This window comes from Phyllostomus hastatus, unplaced genomic scaffold (assembly GCF_019186645.2).
Source record: "Phyllostomus hastatus isolate PE091 unplaced genomic scaffold, TTU_PhHast_1.1 phas_contig_58, whole genome shotgun sequence".
NCBI classification, from domain to species: Eukaryota; Metazoa; Chordata; class Mammalia; order Chiroptera; family Phyllostomidae; genus Phyllostomus; species Phyllostomus hastatus.
In genome coordinates this window covers 54194242-54214467 of record NW_025333916.1, presented here as the reverse complement: position 1 = coordinate 54214467, position 20226 = coordinate 54194242, and the positions used below count along the sequence as shown (strand labels likewise).

At 49.1% G+C, this 20226-nt stretch overlaps 1 protein-coding gene across 1 annotated transcript in view; it reads left to right on the top strand.

Moving 5' to 3' along the window:
* The window catches only part of ADAMTS12 (ADAM metallopeptidase with thrombospondin type 1 motif 12), a 206474-nt gene that overhangs the window by 158292 nt on the left and 27956 nt on the right, over nt 1–20226 (top strand). Inside the window, exons 17-20 of the mRNA XM_045848252.1 lie at nt 1135–1261; nt 7400–7610; nt 8840–9961; nt 17833–17985. Coding sequence (XP_045704208.1) covers nt 1135–1261; nt 7400–7610; nt 8840–9961; nt 17833–17985 — 1613 coding nt within the window. The remainder of the gene's footprint in view (nt 1–1134; nt 1262–7399; nt 7611–8839; nt 9962–17832; nt 17986–20226) is intronic.

Genomic DNA, 20226 nt, shown 5'->3' with positions numbered 1-20226 from the left:
CCAGCAAGGGGAGGGGGTGGCCGTCTTATTGGTATACTCCTGGCCTTTCCAGTTCTGCAGTTCTGGACGCAACAAGCCCTCTCACAGCCCACTGTCCTGAGAGCTCAGGGTGGCAGCCTTCTGCAGGCTGATTGCTCTGTCCCCCAGGGGCCTCAGTCTTCAGACGCCTTACCCCACGTCTCACATTCAACATTGAAGGGTTCTCTCTCTCAAGAGGGATGACGGGTGATTCTCTCCCTCACTGTCCCTTTACCTTTCAGTCTATGACACACTGGCCGCCCCTCCAAGTTCTCTTGCTAATGACATCCCAGTTAGCAAAGCCAGCGGTCCTTCTCCTCTCCCAACCTACGGGGCTTCACTGTGCCTCAGTTTCCTCACCTGTCAGATAGTGATCATGAGAGTGTTGACCTCATTGGGCTGTTGTGGGATTTTAGGTGTATATTGTAACCGATAATAGGTAATATATTTTCTATGTGTTCATGCTTGTCTGAGACACACACCCTGGTTTAGAACAGTGCCCAGGACAAGGCAAGCACTGCATGAGTTAGCTCGTATTGTATATCCAAGGTCAAGTCCCGCCCACAGATGAGCGTGCTTTGCCTGCCACTCCCAGTCTGCTTCTCTTACTCACGTTACCGACCTGGTCTCCAGAGGCAGCAGTGTCATCAAAACCCTCCGCCTGAAACACATAACCTCTGAAACTTCACAACATTGTTTTGAATTTTATTCCTATCTTTCAGAGTTTATGAACTCCAACTGATAGAAAGGTCCCTACTCCTCTATTCCTTTCCCAAACTAATCATGTGGCGATGGTGCTGTGATGCCTGGAGATGTACACTTCCCTTACTTACATCTCACTTTGTTTTTTATTTGGCAGATGTACTTTAGCCTTATCTCCACAGCTAGCCTGTATACGTTAGTCTGCCTGTGTTATCTGTGGTCCTTCTGTCCATCGCCAACTGCAGCCTGAGTGTGGGTAACAAGAGGTCCCAGTTCTCACTGCTACTTTAAGAACCAAATACAGACAACTCTCCTATCAGCTATAAGCATAATCTCTTGACATGACCAGGGGCCTGCCACTGAACACGTGGGCTCAGGACTCAGTGTGTGTGAACCTTTCTGCCCGCCCCCCAGGTGTCCGCCGCCAGACTGCCCATTGCGTGAGGAAGGGCCATGGCACGGTGAAAGCTACGTTCTGTGACCCGGAAACACAGCCCAATGGGAGGCAGAAGAAGTGCTATGAAAAGGACTGTCCCCCCAGGTAAGCAGTGACAGCGGCCAGAGCTCTGTGTGCCTTCCTGGAACGCTGTCTGATTTAACGGTAGCCACTGCTCAGCAATAAAGGGGGTGGGGGGCGGGGGGCGGGGGGCTGGGGCTTTGTTATTAGAATAAAGGTGGGAAAGCTATTCTGGGCATCTGTGGCTGTGTGTGGGAGCCTCTGGCAGGCTGTGGGGTGGGGGGCGTTTTCCTCCCAGAGAGCAGTATTTCTTATGAGACAAAACTGGTGTGTTGTGTGTTTAGTTATCTGGTAAGACTAAGCCTCAAAGCATTGTTGAAGACAATGCTACATAGATCACCCAAAAGTCCATCAATGATTGGGTCTGGCTTTCCTAAGAGCACTTTACCAGGGTGACAGCCACATGCAGACAACTTGACACTTCAGATCCCAGCGCCCACTTGCCTCGAAGGCTGTCGGAAGGGTAGATGTGCGAGCCAGGCTTTCTTAACCTCAGCGCATCATACTTGGGGCCGGGTAGTTCTTTGTCGGGTGTAGGGTCTGTCTTGTGCGTTATAGGATGTTTAACAGTGCTCCTGGTCTATAGCTATCTAGAGCTTGTTGGTCCCTGCCCCCACCCCACCCCCCACATCCAGGTTGTGACGATCAAAATGTCTCCAAATGTCTCCTGGGGGACAAAGCCACCCTTGGTTGGAACCACTGTAACAGAGATATCCATTCGCTGTTAATCTTATGGGTCGAAGATATTGGGATCCTAGAAGGTGGCTTGGATGTTATTATGAGGTGTTTATGTCTAAAAAGAGAGAGAGAGGAAGAGGGAGTGAGGAAGGAAGGGAGGAAGGAAAGGAGGAAGGAAGGAAAGGAGGAAGGATGGATTCTGGGGAGTATATTCATTCTGTAGTGACCTTAAACAGGGGTGTATTTAGGTCGTAGATCCCATCAGGCATTCATTGCAGTCCCAAGAAGACACACCAAGAGTTTAGTTTAACAGGAGGCAACTAGTTGGTGTAACAAATCAAACAAATGACAGGCTGAATTCTAAAGAAGTGCTGGGTGAATGTGATAAATGCCAAGGAACTAGGTAAAGAAACGAAGAGTCCAGACAAGCCGGGGAAGACAAGCCATGTCACCATCTTGTAGGTTCGAACAGCAGGGACCCAGGGGCCGGGCGTTCTCACCTCCGAGTCAGAGGCCTGGTCTCTCCCCAGGGGTCCTTGTAGGGAAGAGGTGGGCTGGGAGCAGAGCCAGCCGCCTCTGTCGAGGCAGGACAGCAGTGCTGCCACCCCACCACCACCTCGCCGGACCTCTGCCGGGAACAACTAGGTGCTCTGGGGTTAGGCCAGCGCTAGGCTGTGCGCACCCTTGCAGTTTCTGGTGGTCCTTCTTGGGGAAGAGTCAGCCGGGATGATGAGCATTTCTTAGAGCTACTGGACAGCCTGCTGCTCTGCCAGTCAAAGCAGCAGTATGCGCTTGTGAAAGTAGACTAGAAATAAACAGTGGGGGTTTTTTTAAGCACCTACTCCACTCTTGGCAACGTTTTAGAGATGCTGATATATTCTCCTTATTGTTCTCAACTACTTGGATCAACAACTATTCTTATGCCCATTTTACAGAGGGAGAAAGGTTCATGACCTCATTCAGTATCATGTGGCCAGTCGATGGCCGGGGTTTGAATCCAAGCCTGCCTAGCTATAAGCCTGCCGTGGGTCTGCAGGAGGCAGACTCAGGGAGAGGCTGGTACCACTCCTCTCATTTGCGCTGGCCCAAAGCAAAGCCAGCGCGGTGCTAGGAGTGGTGGGAACCAACAAGGTCTGATGCAGACACTCACCTGCTGAGGCCAAGGCAGAACTGGGGACATCGGCTGTGTACACAGATTGTGGATTCGGTGTCGGCTCTGTGTTTTATAACAAACATCAGTCTGTAGCTGACATTTTCATACTCACCTGTAACTAAAAGCTAGGTTTCCCTGTTTCCAGAATTCTCTATCCACAAGGGTGGTGATCTCTACCTACTTGTACTCTAGTTACCAGAGCTTTCTGGTTGGAGGTAACCCTCTAATAAGATACAAGCAGGGCTAGAAGAAGATGGATATTGCCCTGGCTGGCATAGCTCAGTGGATTGAGCTCGGGCTGCGAACCAAAGTGTCGCAGGTTCGATTCCCAGTCAGGGCACATGCCTGGGTTGCAGGCCACAGCCTCCAGCAGCCACACATTGATGTTTCTCTCTCTCTCTTTCTCCTTCCCTTCCCTCTCTAAAAAATAAGTAAATAAAATCTTTTTAAAAAAGAAAGAAGATGGATATTGGGGCAAGAGTCCAGAGGATAGAAAATGAGCCAAGGCTGAACCCCTGTAGACCCAAAGGAGGGACCTTGATCAAGTAATTCTTCAGTTATAAGTCTGAGCTCTCTGGACTTGAAATTGGCCCTAAATGTGGTCATGGGGTAGCTGACAACTGGTTCAGAGATAGCCATATCCTGTTCCCTGGAGGCAGCAAATGGTACCTGACTTGGAAAAGAGGGTCTTTGCAGATGTGATTAAGGGTCTTGAAATGGGGAGAGTGCCCTGGATTATCCACTTGGGCCCTAAACGTCTTTACAAGTGTTCTCATCACAGACAGGCAGAGAGGTATCCACACCCACCCACACACACACGCAAGAAGGCAATGCGAAGATGCAGCAGAGACAGATCGGAACACACTAACCCCGCAGACTGACGTGAGACGCCACAAGCCAAGGGTGCTGGCGGCCACCCCAGACTGAAAGAGGCCGGGAACAGCTCTTCCCTGGAGCATCCGGCGAAAGTGCCACCTGCCTCTGCTGTGATTGCACCCCAGTGATACTGACTCCAGATGTCTGGCCCCAGATTTCTGTTGCTTTGGACTGCCACGTTTGTGGCAATTTGTTATGGAAACTAAGCCAGGCAGGTGAGTGCAAACACGATGCAGAAGCAAGGCGAGTGCGGACAAGAGCCCACCACCGGGTCACAGAGGCTCCAAAACTCAGAAAACCACATGATTAGGGCTTTCTTAAGGCATGTGGCAAAGGATTTTTTTTAATAGCACACATATGTCACTTCCTAAGGAAACTTACTGCCAGGAAGGTTATACAGAATACATCAGCAAGACGGAGCTGTGGTTGTGTGGGCTGGGGCGGGCCGGCACGAATCTGGCTGGTGCCTCACCCAGTGCCCTGCCTCCTGGTCCCTGCCCATGTGGTCCTTGCCTTCCTTGGGGCTTTGTGGTTACTTGACATCCCCTGACTTCTCAGTTCTAAGAGCAGCACTGTTAGAACAAGGTCACTGATGCATTCCTCCCCTCCCCCGGAATGCTTCTTCAGCTGAGTTCATGATACAGCTTGTTAATGCAGAGCAAAATTTTGAAATGCACCTACTGCACAGCCCCCTCACACACAATTGCTGTGGAGCCTGGCAGTTAGGATGGAAGCACTGATGCCACGTGCAGGAGGAGCTGGGCTACCGGACTGCCACTGTGCGTCCCAGGCGGCTCCAATGCGACAGACACCCAGTGCCCAGGCTTCCTGGTGAGCATTTTGACGTTTCTGCCATTCACACCGTTGCACTTCAAGGGAGGAGAGAGCAGCCCGCCCAGTCCCCCGGCTTCGCTGCTGTGCTGGGAACGTGATTTCCTCCAAACAGTTTGGAAGATGTGCTTAAGGAAAAGAGCAAAGCGTAAGCAACTTGACAGTTCTTTTTAAAGCTTCGTCATTTGGTAGCATTTTATACTATTCGAGTACTTTTCCTTCTGCTGGTACGTATCTATTTCCAAAGTTCTGAGTTTCTTGGAGGCTTTTTCTGCACATCACTCATGCCTGGGCCTCGTACGCAGTCAGTCGTTAAAGGTCAGCAAAACGAGCAGATCAGGCCTGAAGTGGCCCGGTTCCCACCTTAAGGTACAGTCCGCAGAGACAGATATGAGTGACCCCACTGGTGTTTTTGTAGCCTCGAGAGTAAGATGTTTGTCTTTTTTGTTTTTATACTCAGGGTGATACACATACTTATACACACACATACACACGTACACACTTGCACGTATATGCTCATTAATGGTTAAAACTTATGATACCCTTATTTAGGAGAGGACTTGACTTCACCTAGCTAAGTTTATTGGAATTTCATTTTTTAAATTTATTTTGCCCTTCTGTGGTATAGGGATTCCTTTCTCCAAATCTATCTTTGCTTATTTAGTGCATCTGGAGTAAAACTTTTGTCAAAAGTGACAACTAGCAAAGTCACCTCTGGTGCTTCCCTGATGCCATTCATTCATGTGGAAACCAATGAACTGGGTCAGAAGATTTCGACTTTGGAAAATGTTAACTAAACATGGCATGTAACAGGTACAATTTCTTCTGAAGTAGGCTATGGTACACTAAATAGAATTCCATGAAATACTCTGACATAAGGTTAATTTAGAAAAATCCTTATTTATGATTGAATTATAGCTTCCCAAAATATTTATGAAACAGTCTGGGTAGAGGGTGTGTATTTTCCCCAGGTGGTCTGTGAGGGGATACAGTTTCAGAGAAACTGGATGTCGTGTCCTAGGGTAAAGGGGTGGGGAGGAAAATTATAGTTTTTAAGAACCAACCATCCTTCCCTCCCTCCCACCCTCCCTCCCTCCCTTCCTTCCTCCTTTTACTTATGAATCTACATGAACATGTCATAATCACCCCAAGTCCATAGTTTACCTTTGGGTTCACCCTTGGTGGTGTACATCCCATGTGCCCGGACAAACACATAATGAGTGACACATGCTCATCACTGTAACATCCCGCAGAGCACTTTCACTGTCCTGACCATCCTCTGTGCTCTGTCTGTCCAGCTCCCCCGCTCCCAGACCCTGGCAACCACTGATCTTCGCACTGTCTCTGTAGTTTTGCCTTTTCCAGAATGTCATATACTTGGGATCATATAGTGTGTAGCCTTTTCAGATTGGCTTCTTTCACTGAGTAATGGGCATTTCCGGTGTCTTCGTGTCTTTTCATGGCTTGATAGTTCATTTTTTAGTGTTGACATTTTTTAGTCATTTTCATTGTCTGGATAGACCACAGTTGATCAGTTCACCCATGGAAGGGCCTCTTGGTTGATTCCAAGTTTTGGCACCAATGAATGAAGTTGCCATAAACATCCACATGCAGGTTTTGTGTGGACATATGTTTGCAACTCCTTTGGGTAAATACCAAGGAGCATATTTACCCAAAGGAGCTGAAAACATATTGAGAACCCACTCTTCTTTAATCCTTTCTATGTTACCACATCATTCATTCTTGTTAGCAACTCTGTTTGGTTTTTTATACCTTTGTATAGATGAGGACACTAGAGGCTTCACAAAAAATTCCCAGGTCATTCAGCCACAGTGGTAGAGTCTGGACTCGAACCCGGCTCTGTCTGCTGAGAAGTCTGCGCTGGCACTACCACATTGTGCTGCTGCCCAGGGCCTCAGGGTGGACAGGTTCTTGTGCTAAAACCAGAACCCCAAATTGAAAATACTTCTCACACATTAAAACACAATGAAAATAATATAAACAAGCAAGAAGATCTGACTCTAAAGGTAAATTGTGCAGGCAAATCCACAAAAGAATTAAAGAAAATTAATTAAATGAATTTGCTTTTTTAAGAATAAATGAGTGAATAAATGTTGATCACTTAGTTGCTATTATTTGCTTTTGCAAGCTGGGTTGAGTACTTTCCTTGCATATGAATTTGAAGTTGCAACATCTCCCTCTGTCACCGAACTTTCATCACAGAATATCTGAAAAGTTCATACCCATCATTCCGAGTCACTTCTGCTCCCATAGTGATTTCATATGCAAGACTTAGTCTTATTTATTTATGGGTATTGTCCTTCAGTGCTAATTTTTGTACATCCAATTTGGATATTCTGCGTTCTTTCCCAAATGAGTATTTAAGAGAGAACCTTTAAAAGTAAAGATTCTGAGCATGTAAAAGTAATAGAACATTCTGATACTCCTCATATAAGACATATGTGGTCAATGGCTTCCAGGATGGAGTAGCCTCTCGACAAACAAATTCTTTGCGGTTAAAGTGTACGTGACTCCAGAAAGAGGTCATTCGAGTCTCTTCTCCCTGTGTGTGTGTGTTGGGAGTTTTGGGTGACCTTCTCTCACGGGACCACGTGTGTCTGCAGGTGGTGGGCCGGGGAGTGGGAAGCGTGTTCGGCGACGTGCGGGCCCCACGGGGAGAAGACGCGCCCGGTGCTGTGCATCCAGACCATGGGCTCCGACGAGCAGGCGCTGCCAGCCAAAGACTGCCAGCATCTGCTGAAGCCCAAGCCCCTTGTCTCCTGCAACAGAGACATCTTGTGTCCGTCGGACTGGACAGTAGGCAACTGGAGTGAGGTGAGCCCAGGGGGAAAAGGGGAAACTCGTTTTTTATGCTTCATCAGCACCCCCCACTCCTTGTCATCAGCCAATCCAAAGGGACGCCAGAGAAAATGGCACAATGGCCAGCGTCTGGCCCCGCTGGCCTGTTTCCTGAGTTCTCCACCCAGTGTTCTGTCTCGCTCGTTTCCCATTCTTACAGGATCCCCCTCACACTTGTCCAGTAGTCAGATGCCTGCCAGTGTTGATGAAATCATCAGGATATTTCGTGGCCTGTTGTTAGTCCATCGGTAGCAAATCAGAGCCCCCCGCCCACCCCAACAGCCAGTGTGTCAGACCTTCACCCGCAGTTGTGTTTCACCGGAGCCGCCGCAGTAACGTGGAACCGAAGGGGCGTTGCTCTCACGTTGGGATGACGGGCAGCACACCTGGCCCTTGAAGAGACCTCTCCAAGCTCTGTCTTTCCAACACCTGTCAAGGCCAGCCCTGACCCAGGTTTAGGAGATTGCTGTTATCAGCCACATCGATTTAAATATATTTTGCATATTTAAGATTATCCCCCAAATTAAGCTGATCTAACTCTCTGAGTGTAACTGGAAGTTAGTAAGTGAGGTCATGAGAACTCCCAGGTTGCAAGGTGCACCGAACCCTTTGGAAAGGGTGTCTCCCACTGCTGATGAACTACCCTCCTTCAGTTTCAGGAAAGGCCCTGGATCTACACACATGTGTGAGTGTCTGTCTTTTAATATGATTCTACCTGAGGCAGGCAAGTGAAATGGAGCTTTTGGGGCCTGGGTGAGCCTATGAGTGTCCTCAATATGGAGGGAAAAGTTCGTCAGAACTCACTTAGTAGACTTCAGAGAGTGCATACACATTTTACATTAATTTAACAGCATCAGAACCCAAGGAAAGATATTATCACTATGTCTTTGAAAAGGTAGGCAACTTATTTAAATCTTTCCACAATCTGTAGTTCAAAGCCCAGGGAGACTTCACTTACACAGTCGTGGTTTGTATTTTCAGTCTGTGGAGGGTGAGTGGTGGGTCCTGAGCCTCAGCTGGTCTCCAGGAGATACATATTTCCACGGAAAACTAGACGAATGCAGAAACAAAATATAAACGCATAAAACGTAAAAGTTTCAGCTGCACAGTTCAGTTTCTGTGGGTCTGCCCTGGTTTGCAATGAACCTGAGTGTGAGAACCAATGCACTTTCACACCCGGGATGACCGCTGTCCCTCTTTTCCAGTGCTCCGTGTCCTGCGGCGGCGGAGTGCGGATCCGCAGTGTCACGTGCGCCAAGAACCACGATGAGCCCTGTGACGCGACGAGAAAGCCCAACAGCCGAGCTCTGTGTGGCCTTCAGCAATGCCCGTCCAGCCGGAGAATCCTGAACCCCAGCAAAGGCACAGTGTTCACTGGGAAAAGGCCACCAACGTCTGAGCGTGACCCGGTAAAGCCCATCCCACCAACGACACCCGGGCCCGGGATGCTGGCCACGCCCACGGCGCCTGAGCCTGTGACCACAGGTGCTCCGTCAGTCAGCAGCCCTAGTCCCGCCCCAGCCTCCGAAGGAGCCGCGGATGGGAATCAGTGGCAGAACAGCTCCACCCACACGGCGCTGGACACCCGTCACGTCATCTCCCCTGGAACTACTTCCCAGCCCACCCTCACCTCCTGGTCTCCGAGTATCCGGCCAGAGGAAGAGCGTGTTTCCAGTGCAGGCCCTGGTCCTACCTCAGAGGGAGACCTTTTCGCTACAACTGTGATCGGTTCGGATTTGTCGTCATCCAGCAACCCCATGACGTGGCAGGTGACTCCGTTTTACGATACCTGGAGCAAAGAGCCAGACACGGAGGCTCCTAGTGGCTCAGGGGAAGACAGGGAACAACATGAGAACAGAGATGAAAACAACTCTGTAATATGGACCAGGACCGTAGCACCAGGAAAGGATGCTTTTGGGGGAAGAAGTACAGGAATGCCATTTGGACCTCTGCCAACACCTTATCTTTGGGGGGCATCCTTGTGGCCCCCTGTCAGCACAGTGACAGAAGGACTGCTCCCCAGCCAAGGGCCCACTGCTCTCAAAAATGGCACACCCAGAGCTGAGGGGACGGTCACCGGAAAACCCGGGGATGCTCCTCTCCCCCTGGGGGGAGACCGCCAGCCAGCACCCTCGGAAAAGCCAGCCAACCACGACGCCCCAGCACTTCCGAGCAACACGGAGCTGACACGGAGTTCTGAACCAGCGCTGACCGAGGAGGATGCCACCAGCCTGATCGCCGAGGGGTTCCTGCTGAACGTCTCCAATTACAAGCAGCTCTCGCACAGCCACAGCTCTGTGCACTGGGTTGTTGGAAACTGGTCGGAGGTAGGTGTCCCATCGCTCGCCCCATGCCTGTGTCTCTCTGGGAAATAGTGAGGGGTGTTGCATTCTTGTGCTAGCTTCAAAATGGGCTTGTAGGAAGCACAGTCTAACTCGGAATCAGTGTGAAGCAATCAGATTTATGCACTCACCTCCGTCTTTGCCTCCTTAATTCCAAAAATGGGGAAGAAAAGAGTCTCCAGGGAAGATGAGAACAGAGGTAGTGAGGGCTGGGTCAGCCAGGTGTGTGACAGTGGGGACTTTGGTCATCTCGCTGAGTCTGCTCTGCATCTATGGAATAGTGAGCCAGTGCAGGTCGTCTCCAGCATCCCCTCCAGCGGGCCAAAGGGCGACTGAAAGGGCGCACTTCCTTCAGAGAGCCAGAGTTTGAGCCCCCGATTACACCTGTCAAGTAATAACAGAACGTAAATCTATCACCACACTCTTTCAACGAGTTCTACAGCTCACTGTATTAATGACTTGGGGGTGGAGGGCGGTGTTTGCTTATATACAAAAAATTGTTTTGGCTTTCAAACAAGTTAGAATATGGAGGGAAGAGAAGGTACGCGATGAAAAAATGTTGGCCCCTATTTTCAGGCTTTAGGCATTTGGCTAGACATGTGTTTTTCCGTTTCTAGAACTAATTCAAAATCATTTCTCGCCCATTTGAATTTCAAATGCACAGTTTATATACTCGTGAAAGTTATCTCACAACTCAGAAGAGGACTTTGTGGCAAGATAATCATTCAGCATTTTTATGACATTTCATGGCTCATGCTTTGTAGCCAAAAGGAAGTGAAGCAATAGTAACTAGTATAAAAAAGCAAACATTTCATTTATAAAGCATGTTAATTTCCAAATCACTTTTATATGCAATCTCTTATTTCCCCCTTTTGACATCCCTGAGGAGCAGGTAGGGTCTGATTTACATCAACTTATAAGCAGACAAACTAAGATTTCCAACAGTTCCACGACTTCTCTAAGGACACTGGCCATTTGGACGATGAGCCTTCTAACTCTTTCCACTCTAATCTGCTGTCTCTAGCAAATTTCAGCACCAGTGAACAACTGAGCTGTATAAAAAATTTTTGTGTGAATGAATCACTATCTTTAGTCACAGAATTGACCATATTGGCAATAAGTAGGTAAATCAAGCTTTCAAAAATTTTTGTTCACACTCAAACCCTGATTTCACATTGATTCACATGTGATTTCTTAAGTAAGTTATCACATCTCCTGTCAATGTAGCAGCAGCTTAGTATCTCCATTTGCACATAAAGGGTACAGGTTCAGGAGGGAAGAAAGATGTTCGTGTGCAGAGGAATGGTCTTATGATTCCTGACACTTCAGTCATATTTTCTCCATTGAGAAAGTTCACGTGGGCTCTTTATAATGAGGAGGATGTAGACAGCGAGCATTTATAAAGCATGCGCCATGCTTTAATAGCATGATTTTATGCTAATTAACATGAATTCTCTCATTGAATCCTCACCAGTGCCCAAGGAGATTAGTAATAGTTTCCCCGTTTTAGACATGAGGAAGTGGAAGCTGAGAGGAGTTGAGAGCCATCCAGGATCCCACACCCTCCCGCGTGGTGGGGCAGGGACTCGGCCCCAGGCAGGCAGACCTCGGAGCCTCTGGCCCATCGCTTTGCCAATGAGGAAATACCACCACTCTGTCTGCCTTCTGTTGTAGCAGTTTCTTCTCTGGTCAGATGGCACAGAAACAATTCTGGCTGAGAGGTGACCCTGGGTAGACAGTTGAGAAAATCACAAAGTTCACAAGAAAGTATTTTACCATAACGTTGAGGGCTCCATGGTTCCTTTTGAGCTCACAGAGCGAAATGGCCCCTATACTGTCACCACAGTAGGGTCAGCCTGGAAATGAAATTGACCTCTTTCCGCTTTGTGAGTGATGTCCTTGAAAGGATGTACTGGAAAGTGGGACCCTCAAATGTACCTTTCCTTCCAAACACATGGGGCATCCCTAAAGGACAGATAAATGGGCTTGTGGTCCTCCGTCTGTCAACACAGTCTGGGCAGTGTGCAGCCTCTGTAGACTCAAAGACAAAGAGAACATGGTATGGAAACTGAGGCTACTAGTTAGTTTGTGTGATTTTGTTCATTAGTTCACAGAGATGTAGTCTGAAAGTACCTACAACTAAAGCCACGGTGGGCATTGAGAAGAGGAGAACCTAGTCAAACAGCATATGAAAGAGTAGGTGCTAACAGACTTAGGTATAGAGTTGATGTCAGAATAATCAGAGTGTGACATGTGTACTGTATGTATATGAAGTTAGAAACCACACACACACACGTGCACGCGCACACACACACACACGACTAGGCTGTTGTAACAGACTGAGCCATACATATTGCAGTTCCCTACAACAGAAGTTGGTTTCTCACTCACATACTAATACAAGGGAATTCCAGACCTGCGATGGTGGCTACAGAGAATGAGACTCTGGTCCATGCAGTCATTCGGGAATCCGGGCTGACAAGGGCCCTGCCACCATCCTCCTCTCCTCAGATTTGCCCTGGGTCACCATCCGAGTCTCAGGAAGGGAGAAGAGCACAGAGGTGTTCCTGTAGGGGGCTTTATGGGCCAGGCCTGAAGGGGGCACAGAATATTTCTGCTCACACTCCATTGTCCAGAACTCGGTCACGTGACCCAACCCAACTGCAAGGCAGCTGAGAAATTTATTCTAATGACATGCCCCAGAAGAAGAGAGGGAAGCTTATGGTAGTGGATATCTAGCCATCTCTGCCACTGCATGACACAGCCCTGTGTGTGGTTGAGGAAGCTCATTCTGGACGCAGTGAGGACGAGGGATTTGACCTGTTGGGAGGTTCCTGCAGTGGTCTGGCCGAGGCGTGAGAACTCTGACAAGAATGCTCAGATAACAAGGGGAAGATAAATTCAGAATACCTTTAGGTGCAGCGGTGTCCAAACTTTTGGCGTCTCTGGGCCACACTGGAAGAAGAGTTGTCTGGGGCCACACATTAAATACATTGCAACATGTAATCACACAAAAATCTCATCATGTTTTAGGTAAATTTACAAGTTCGTGTTGGACTGCATTTTGAGCGATCCTGGGCCCACTGCGGGAGTTGGGCACCCCTGCTTAGAACTTCACATCAGTAGGGCTTCGTGAATAATTGATGTGGGGCGTGAAGGGGAGGGGACAGGAGTCTGCCGTGACTGCTCGGTTGGAATCCTGGGGTCTGTCAGGTGGAGCTCCTGTAAACTGAGATATCGCACATTACATAGGAGGAGTGAGTCCTGACAGAGGCAAAGAAAGGAGGGATGGTGGCTTTACTTACAGACCGAGTTACCCTGGCGGTACCTCTGGGACAGCCAGATGATGGGCAGCAGGAGTTTGTGTGTTTGGGTCTGAGAGTCTCGGGAGGGGTGAAACCTGGAGGAAAGGTTCGGTGGGCAAGACCAGTAGGTAGAGGTTAGAGCCTTGAGAGGGAAGCAGCTCACCCATTAACCTGCAGGATGCCAAGAGGCGATGGGACTCTAGGAGACACCAGCACTCAAGAAGCCGGCTAACAAACAGCTCCCATGTGGCAGACTAGTAAGGAGTAGTCTAATAGTTAAGATGTAAACCAAGAGAAATGGCGCTATGGATATCTAGGAACATGCAGGCTGGCAGTGGACGTGATGGATTTGACCATGAGCAGGTCACTGGTGACTGTGGGGAGCAGAGCATTTATGTTGAGTGCAGGGAGGTGCCCAACTGCAATCCAGAGGGGAGACCCTGTGAGAAGCTGTCACCATCCGCAGACAGAGGGGTCCCTGCATCAGGGGACTGTTCATAAGGAAGGACAAGCCCTTCTCTGTCCACAAGGGAATACAAAGGTGTGATTAAAAAGCAGCCTTAGGATGGCCCAGAAAGTAGTTTCTTTTCCCAACCTCATCTTTTCATCCAATCCCCAAATCCCAAAGCAGCTGTAGAATTATTAAATGCAAATGTGTTCTGATGTTTTTGTCCTGAAGATATTTAACGTGTGATAATTAATTGCTAAATATTCGTGGATTCTATGAGAAATTACTATATCCAAAGAAACGAAACCAAAATAAAAGTACACTTCAAACCTGATGAGTCTTTGAGCCCAGAGGTCAGTCAAGACACACAGAATTAATTCTATCTCCAATGTCATCATGTGACTTCGACAGAAATAAACTGCCTTATTGAATGCATCATTGCTCAACAAAAGTTTGGCAGCCGTAGTGGAGCCACTGAGAGCTGTTAGCTCCAGGGAGTTGTCTGGAAAAGGGAGCCAGCCCAGACGGCAGTTCGCCAGAGCCGCAAGTCTGGAGCCCAGTCCCGCACTTGGCCGGGGTTTCCTTCACGACCGGGCTCCGGGCCCGCTCCCTTTGTGCCGCTGATGAAATAAAGTGTTGGACACAGAATTGTCCGAGAGGATCAGGACTCGGAAGGAAAACTCAGGGTTTCGAAGGTCCCATTGTTCCTAATTTTTTATTCTGCCTCTTTCGGAAGCTGTTTCTGTAGGATCGCCCTCCCCCCCATAATGTGGTCACTCCATCCTCTCCATCACCAAGTCTTAGAAACCCCGGCATCACCATTGATACCAATCTGCCCCTTGCTACTAACAGCGCCCCCATAGTTTTTCTGTCAGTGTCGTCTCATCATTCTGTCATCTCCTCTTTATTTCCTGTTAGTGTAGGGCCAGTGTTTTCCAATCTCATGAAATGGTAGGAGGCATTCAGAAAAGAGTGGGGATGCTTTTATGCAATGATGGGGGGAGGAGCTGCTATTAGCATTCCACATCTACCAAGATGGTAGAGGTCCTGCCACACTCGGGGGAGTCCCTTGTAAGGAAGAAGTGTCCCGTGCAAAATGCCACTGGTGCCCCAGTGGTCAAGAATGAAGGACCCTCTTGTGTGGGCCACCTGCCGGACACCTCCTTGCCGGTCTGTGCTCTTCGGTCTCTGCTGTCTCCATCGCTTTCCATACATCAGCACAGGAGGTGGCGGACTGCCAGATTCGTCTTCCCAAAGGAATTTTCTGGCCATTCCAAACTCCTGCTCACAAATCTTTAATGTCTCCTCGTTACTTATCAGAGCAGATAAAATCCACTCTAGCATCCAAATGGACTTCCCAACCCCACGTAATCCAGCTTTCAAACCCAACGCTTCCTGCTTTTCCTCAACCCCCTGAAGCTTCCATAAATCTGAACTCGTTTCTCTGAAACCTTCTGCCATTTTAAACCCTACCTGTTCTTCAGTATCAGCCTTCGAGCTGCTTCTTCCATAAGGCCCTTCCTGATCCTGAAGATGAGAAGGCACCTCTGTGGTCCTCACGACAGCCCTGTGAAGGAGGTCCAAGCGTTCCCACCAATTTTTCAGGCTAGGGGAGTTAGGAAACTGCAAAAGGTCACACAATTAGCCAACTGCAGACCTTTAATTGTACCCTGCCTCTCTGAAGGTGATAGAAAATGTGGGGAAAATGCCTTTTATGTTGTTGTATCAATGGTCTGTTGCCACAATAATGCTAAATAGCAAAGCACCACAACACCTCAGTGAATATTTGTTTTTGTTCACCAGTCTGTGGGTTGGCTGGGGGCTTCTGCTGATCTAGGCTGAGCTTAGCTGATCTCAGCTTGGCTTGTCATGAATCTGCTGGAGTGTTGGCTGAAGGCTGGCCGCGCTGGGATGGCCTTGGCTGGGTCGCCCGGCCCTGTTTCCCATGATCTCTTGTGCTGCAGCAGGCTAGCCCAGCTGCATTCTCAGGGCAGGGACGGGGTCCAAGAGAGAGGACCAAAACAAGCAAGGCCGCTTGAGAACTGTGCAACATCGCTCACTGCATTTTATTGGCCAAAGTGGAAAGCACAGTCCTGATTCAAGAGCTGGGGAAATAGTGGATTGGCCAAAAAGTCTGTTTAGTTTTTTTTCCATAAAATAAAAAACACATTTTTCATTTTCACCGATGACTTTATTGAGTTGGATATTTTGAGTGTGTTGGCTATCTCCTGCTATTGGCTTCCAGTGGGTAGAGGCCAGGGGTGCTGCTGAACACCTTCCAATGCATGAGACAGCCCCACAGCAGAGAATTATTTGGCCACAGTGTCAGTAGTGCCAAGAAACTTCACAAACCACTTTTGACACGTTCCATCAGTCACAGCACCTTCTCCATACACTGCACAAATCTTCTTTTTGTGTTTCAGTCATGCTTTTACCTTTCTTGAAATAATAAAGCATAACACACCAAAAATGTTGCATATTTTCTTCCATCTTCAATATTAAAATGGCTACACAAAAATTCACCAACTTTGATAAGTTTTTTTAAGTGTACGCTGGTGGGACAGCTGTCACAATAAAATCTAAAATTGTTTCGAATGAAGTTCAAGACAACTAAGCACTACTAGAGCCATCACACGGGAAAAACTAGATGAACTTTTTGGCCAACCCAATGCAGTCCACTGCCTGATGAGAGGAGCTGCAAAGTCCCATAGCAAAGAACATGGGTGTGAGCACCTGGGCCACCAGGGGTCAGGGGTCAATGCACTTCAGCTGTTATTGTCTCCTTATGTACACATAGTGTCGTCCAGAGGAGGAGGTGGTAGAAACTTAGGAGAGATACAAACCAAACCCTAAACAGCTTTAAGGAGGAGGAGAGATTACCTCCATGAGTGGACTGGAAATATTGATAACCTAGGCTGTGTTCTACTCTTCCCTTTTATTATTGTACAATATAATAACTTCATCTACCTCGGAATGCTGTTGTGTTGTACACGTCTTATAACACAAGAACTTGCACAAAGTAAAGTGTGACGTTACATGGAGGGTGAAAATACAGCAAGAGAAATGTAAGACTGGTTTCTGTTTATAACTCATCAAAAGAAACTTCCAAAACCATCGTAGATGGAACTCCCACCCCTTTGACAGCCCAGAGCTGTGCTGTACATGTTTAGGAACAGCACCCCCCTGAGGGTGGGCAGGCGTGGGGGAGTGCAAGAAAGAGCAGTCCTATGGAAGAATCAGGATGTAGAATAAAAGAACTGATGAGGGGAAGGTTTGTCTAGTTTTCAAGGTGCCCACTGCTAAACCTGAGGTATTTCAGAATTGTAAATAAATGAAAACATCTTCTGAGGAATGGGCTGTACATGTAGGAAAAGGCGATTGATTTGTTCACCACCAGGGAGTCAAGTAGTGAAACGTTGTGGCCTCTCTCTAACCCCTGGTGTTGTCTGAGGACCTCAGCATCCGTATCACCTGGGACCTAGTTAGAAACTCGAGCTCTCCAGCTGCAGCCCAGGCCTCCTGGGACGGAACCTGCGTCTAGCCTGGTGTCCCCGTGGTGCCCGTGGGCACTCAAGGCTGAGAAGAACAGCTGTAACAAGATCATACTGCATTTTGGAGGCAGAAAATCCTAGTCTTCCTCCCTGGGCAAGCCAGCTTTCCCAGCCTTGGTTTCTTTATAAGAATGCCTGCCTCTATCACAGTTTGTGACGGAGAGGACTAACAGGTAACGTCACTGCAGTGAGGTGCGGGTATGAGCTGGTAAGAGGCAGGTGCCTGGTTCTGATGTCCACTCGGAACAGAATTGGTATGAAATGTGGCAGTTTGGCACTCAAGCCCGCAGCATTTTTAAAGGGAAGCAGACACTAATTTGCATTGGGTTTTCCTCCCACAGACGTCAGGCATTCTCAGCCCCGCTGTTTATGAGGACCACCTGGGAGATCATTTAAATTACTGGTGCCCTGGCCCTACCTGAGGGGAGATTCGGGTTATTTGCCTGGGGCAGGGCCCCGGTGCGTGGGTTGTTTAAAAGCTCCAAGGGCAGGGTGTGGGGGGCTGTGTCTGAGGAAGGGGCGCTCAGCTCTGTCTTCTGTCCCCCACCACAGTGTTCCACCACGTGTGGGCTGGGGGCCTCCTGGCGCCGCGTGGAGTGCAGCACCCAGGTGGACACCGACTGTGCTGCCATTCAGAAGCCTGACCCCGCCAAGAGATGCCACCTCCATCCCTGTGCCAGCTGGAGAGTGGGCAGCTGGAGCAAGGTAACTTCCTAGGCCCAGTGGTGTGCAGGGGCGGGGGTCTTCTGTAAGCATTTGCTAAGAAAGTAGATTTCTCGCCTCCCCTCCTCCCTCCTTTCCGCCTCCCTTCTTTGGTAAAACAGTGGGTGAGTCCGTCACAGGCATTGCCCCAGACCCACTACCCTTGTGCACGATAGTCTTAGAACAAGTACAGAGATTTTCTTAGCCCACGTGTTCTTTTAAAAATTTTAAATTGTTGTTGCAGTACAATTTTCTATCTTTTACTCCCATCCCAACCCACCTACCCAGCCCTCCCTTCCTCCCTCCTATTTCCACCCGCCCCTAGTTTTTATCCATGTGTCCTTTATACTTGTTCCTGCAAACCCTTCCCCTTTTCCCCTGAAATTCCCCTGAAATTCCCTCTCCTCTCCCCGCTGAACTCTGAGCCCACGTGTTCTTATCGGCCTGTCCTTTCCCTTGCCAGACAAAGTGGGGCTGGGGAGGGGGAGGGGAGGGAGTTAAATTTGCATAATTAATTGCTTGTCCAGCATGCAATGCTATTTCTAGATTACTGAAGTTTAGCATTAGAATGAATAGTTAAACATGATCATGGCCCAGCAGGTGCTCCCAAAGCAAGCTCCACCTCCAATCTGCCAGACTCAGGATAAAAAGAAAGCTGAGCCATAAAGAAGAATTTGGTCTTTAAAGTATATTTCCTGTACCGTCCTTGCTCATCGGGCAGTGGTTACTGGTTCCATTGTGCTTTCCACAGAGTTCCTGTAAAGGCTGCACTGGCTTTTAGGGTTAGCTGGCCTTGGGGCTTTGGGGCACTACCCAGGCCCAGCAGCCCTGTCACCCTGGATGGGGCGGAGCCGGCCCTGGGCTATTCACCCAGGCTGTGACACACTGGCCCATGTTGGGTTGAGAGTCACCTGGCAGGCAGCGGCTCAGAGGTGGGAGCATGCGTGCATACACCCATTTGCCAAGGAAGCCCAACCCTAGGATGCCCATCAGGCCCCTGTCCTCTCTCTGGGCAGCCGGTTTCCCTGTGCAGCCTTGACACAGAAGGGAAAAGCAGTTGCTACCCAGGGGTCTGGTGGGGCTGGGGTCCTCATGTAGGGAGAGCTCGTGTCCCCCAACAAGCGGTGCTGTGAAGTGTCTCCCAGGACAGCTCTGGTTCCCGTGGCTGCCTTACGTGGCAGACAGAGCGCGGGATGGTGTGTACCTGCTCTAGGCTGCGCTTCCCAGAGCGAGACTCTGATTTGGGGGAGGGAAGGGGAAGTGGGACGGCTCCCTGAGAAAATCAACTGGGCTTTTCTTGGTCTACCATCCCCCGCCAACCTCCCTTTCTCTGTTTGCACGCCATTGTTCTTTCAGGGGTGAACGCTGGCTCTTGTTTCTTTCTCTGCCAAAGCAGGGGCCAACAGGGACTAGATGCTTGGCTATAAATTCTCTTCAATACCCAGAAAAAGCCACCAGAAACCTCTTCTATCTCTGAGCAAGTCCTAAAGGCCCACGTTCCCATCACCAGGACTAATTCTCTCCGTGGAAATGACACGGCTTGTAAAGAGGGCAGGCACATTAAATGGCTCACGCTTTGCAGAGGTTGCTCCAGTTAAAATCCTAGAAATTCTATCTGGTACAAATCCCTGAGCGAGGGGCCTGGAAGCCCCTCTCTGGGGCCCGACCCCCTACAGAAAGCCCTGCTCAGCCCGTGCCTCCCTTCCCCGGGTCTCTGGTCTCCTCTCCCTTGTGGCTGGGAGGGGGGCAGGTACTGTGAACCCCGACAGCACCCCTGGTGGTTCTGTAGAAGATGTGACCCGCCATCAGGTTCTGCCGGAATGTGGTCACCACCACAGCTGAGAAATCTAACCCCCCAAGTTACCCAGTCCTATCAGGAGAGAAAATGTCTCTCTCTTTGTTTTCAGGATAAAAGATAAACCTCATGTCAGGGATGCTGTTTAACTACTAATAGTCAATTGCGCCGACATTTGTTTTTTCTGACTCTCATTATGGATACTGCATACACCACGGTTTCCTGGAAATGTCGGTTTAGATTTTACCTTCAATTTCAATGATGAAGACAGACTCTGCTTCGACTCCCACATGACTGACCGGGTCGTGAGGACGTCTGGAGTGGGGATCATGCACGGGAAAGATTCGAGGGCCTCCTTAGTGTCACTCCCATCAGCGCTTGTGAGCTCGCTCAGACGCAAACCTCCGGAACCTAGAGTAGGAAGGTGGGCCCCTGGCTTTGCCTTAAAT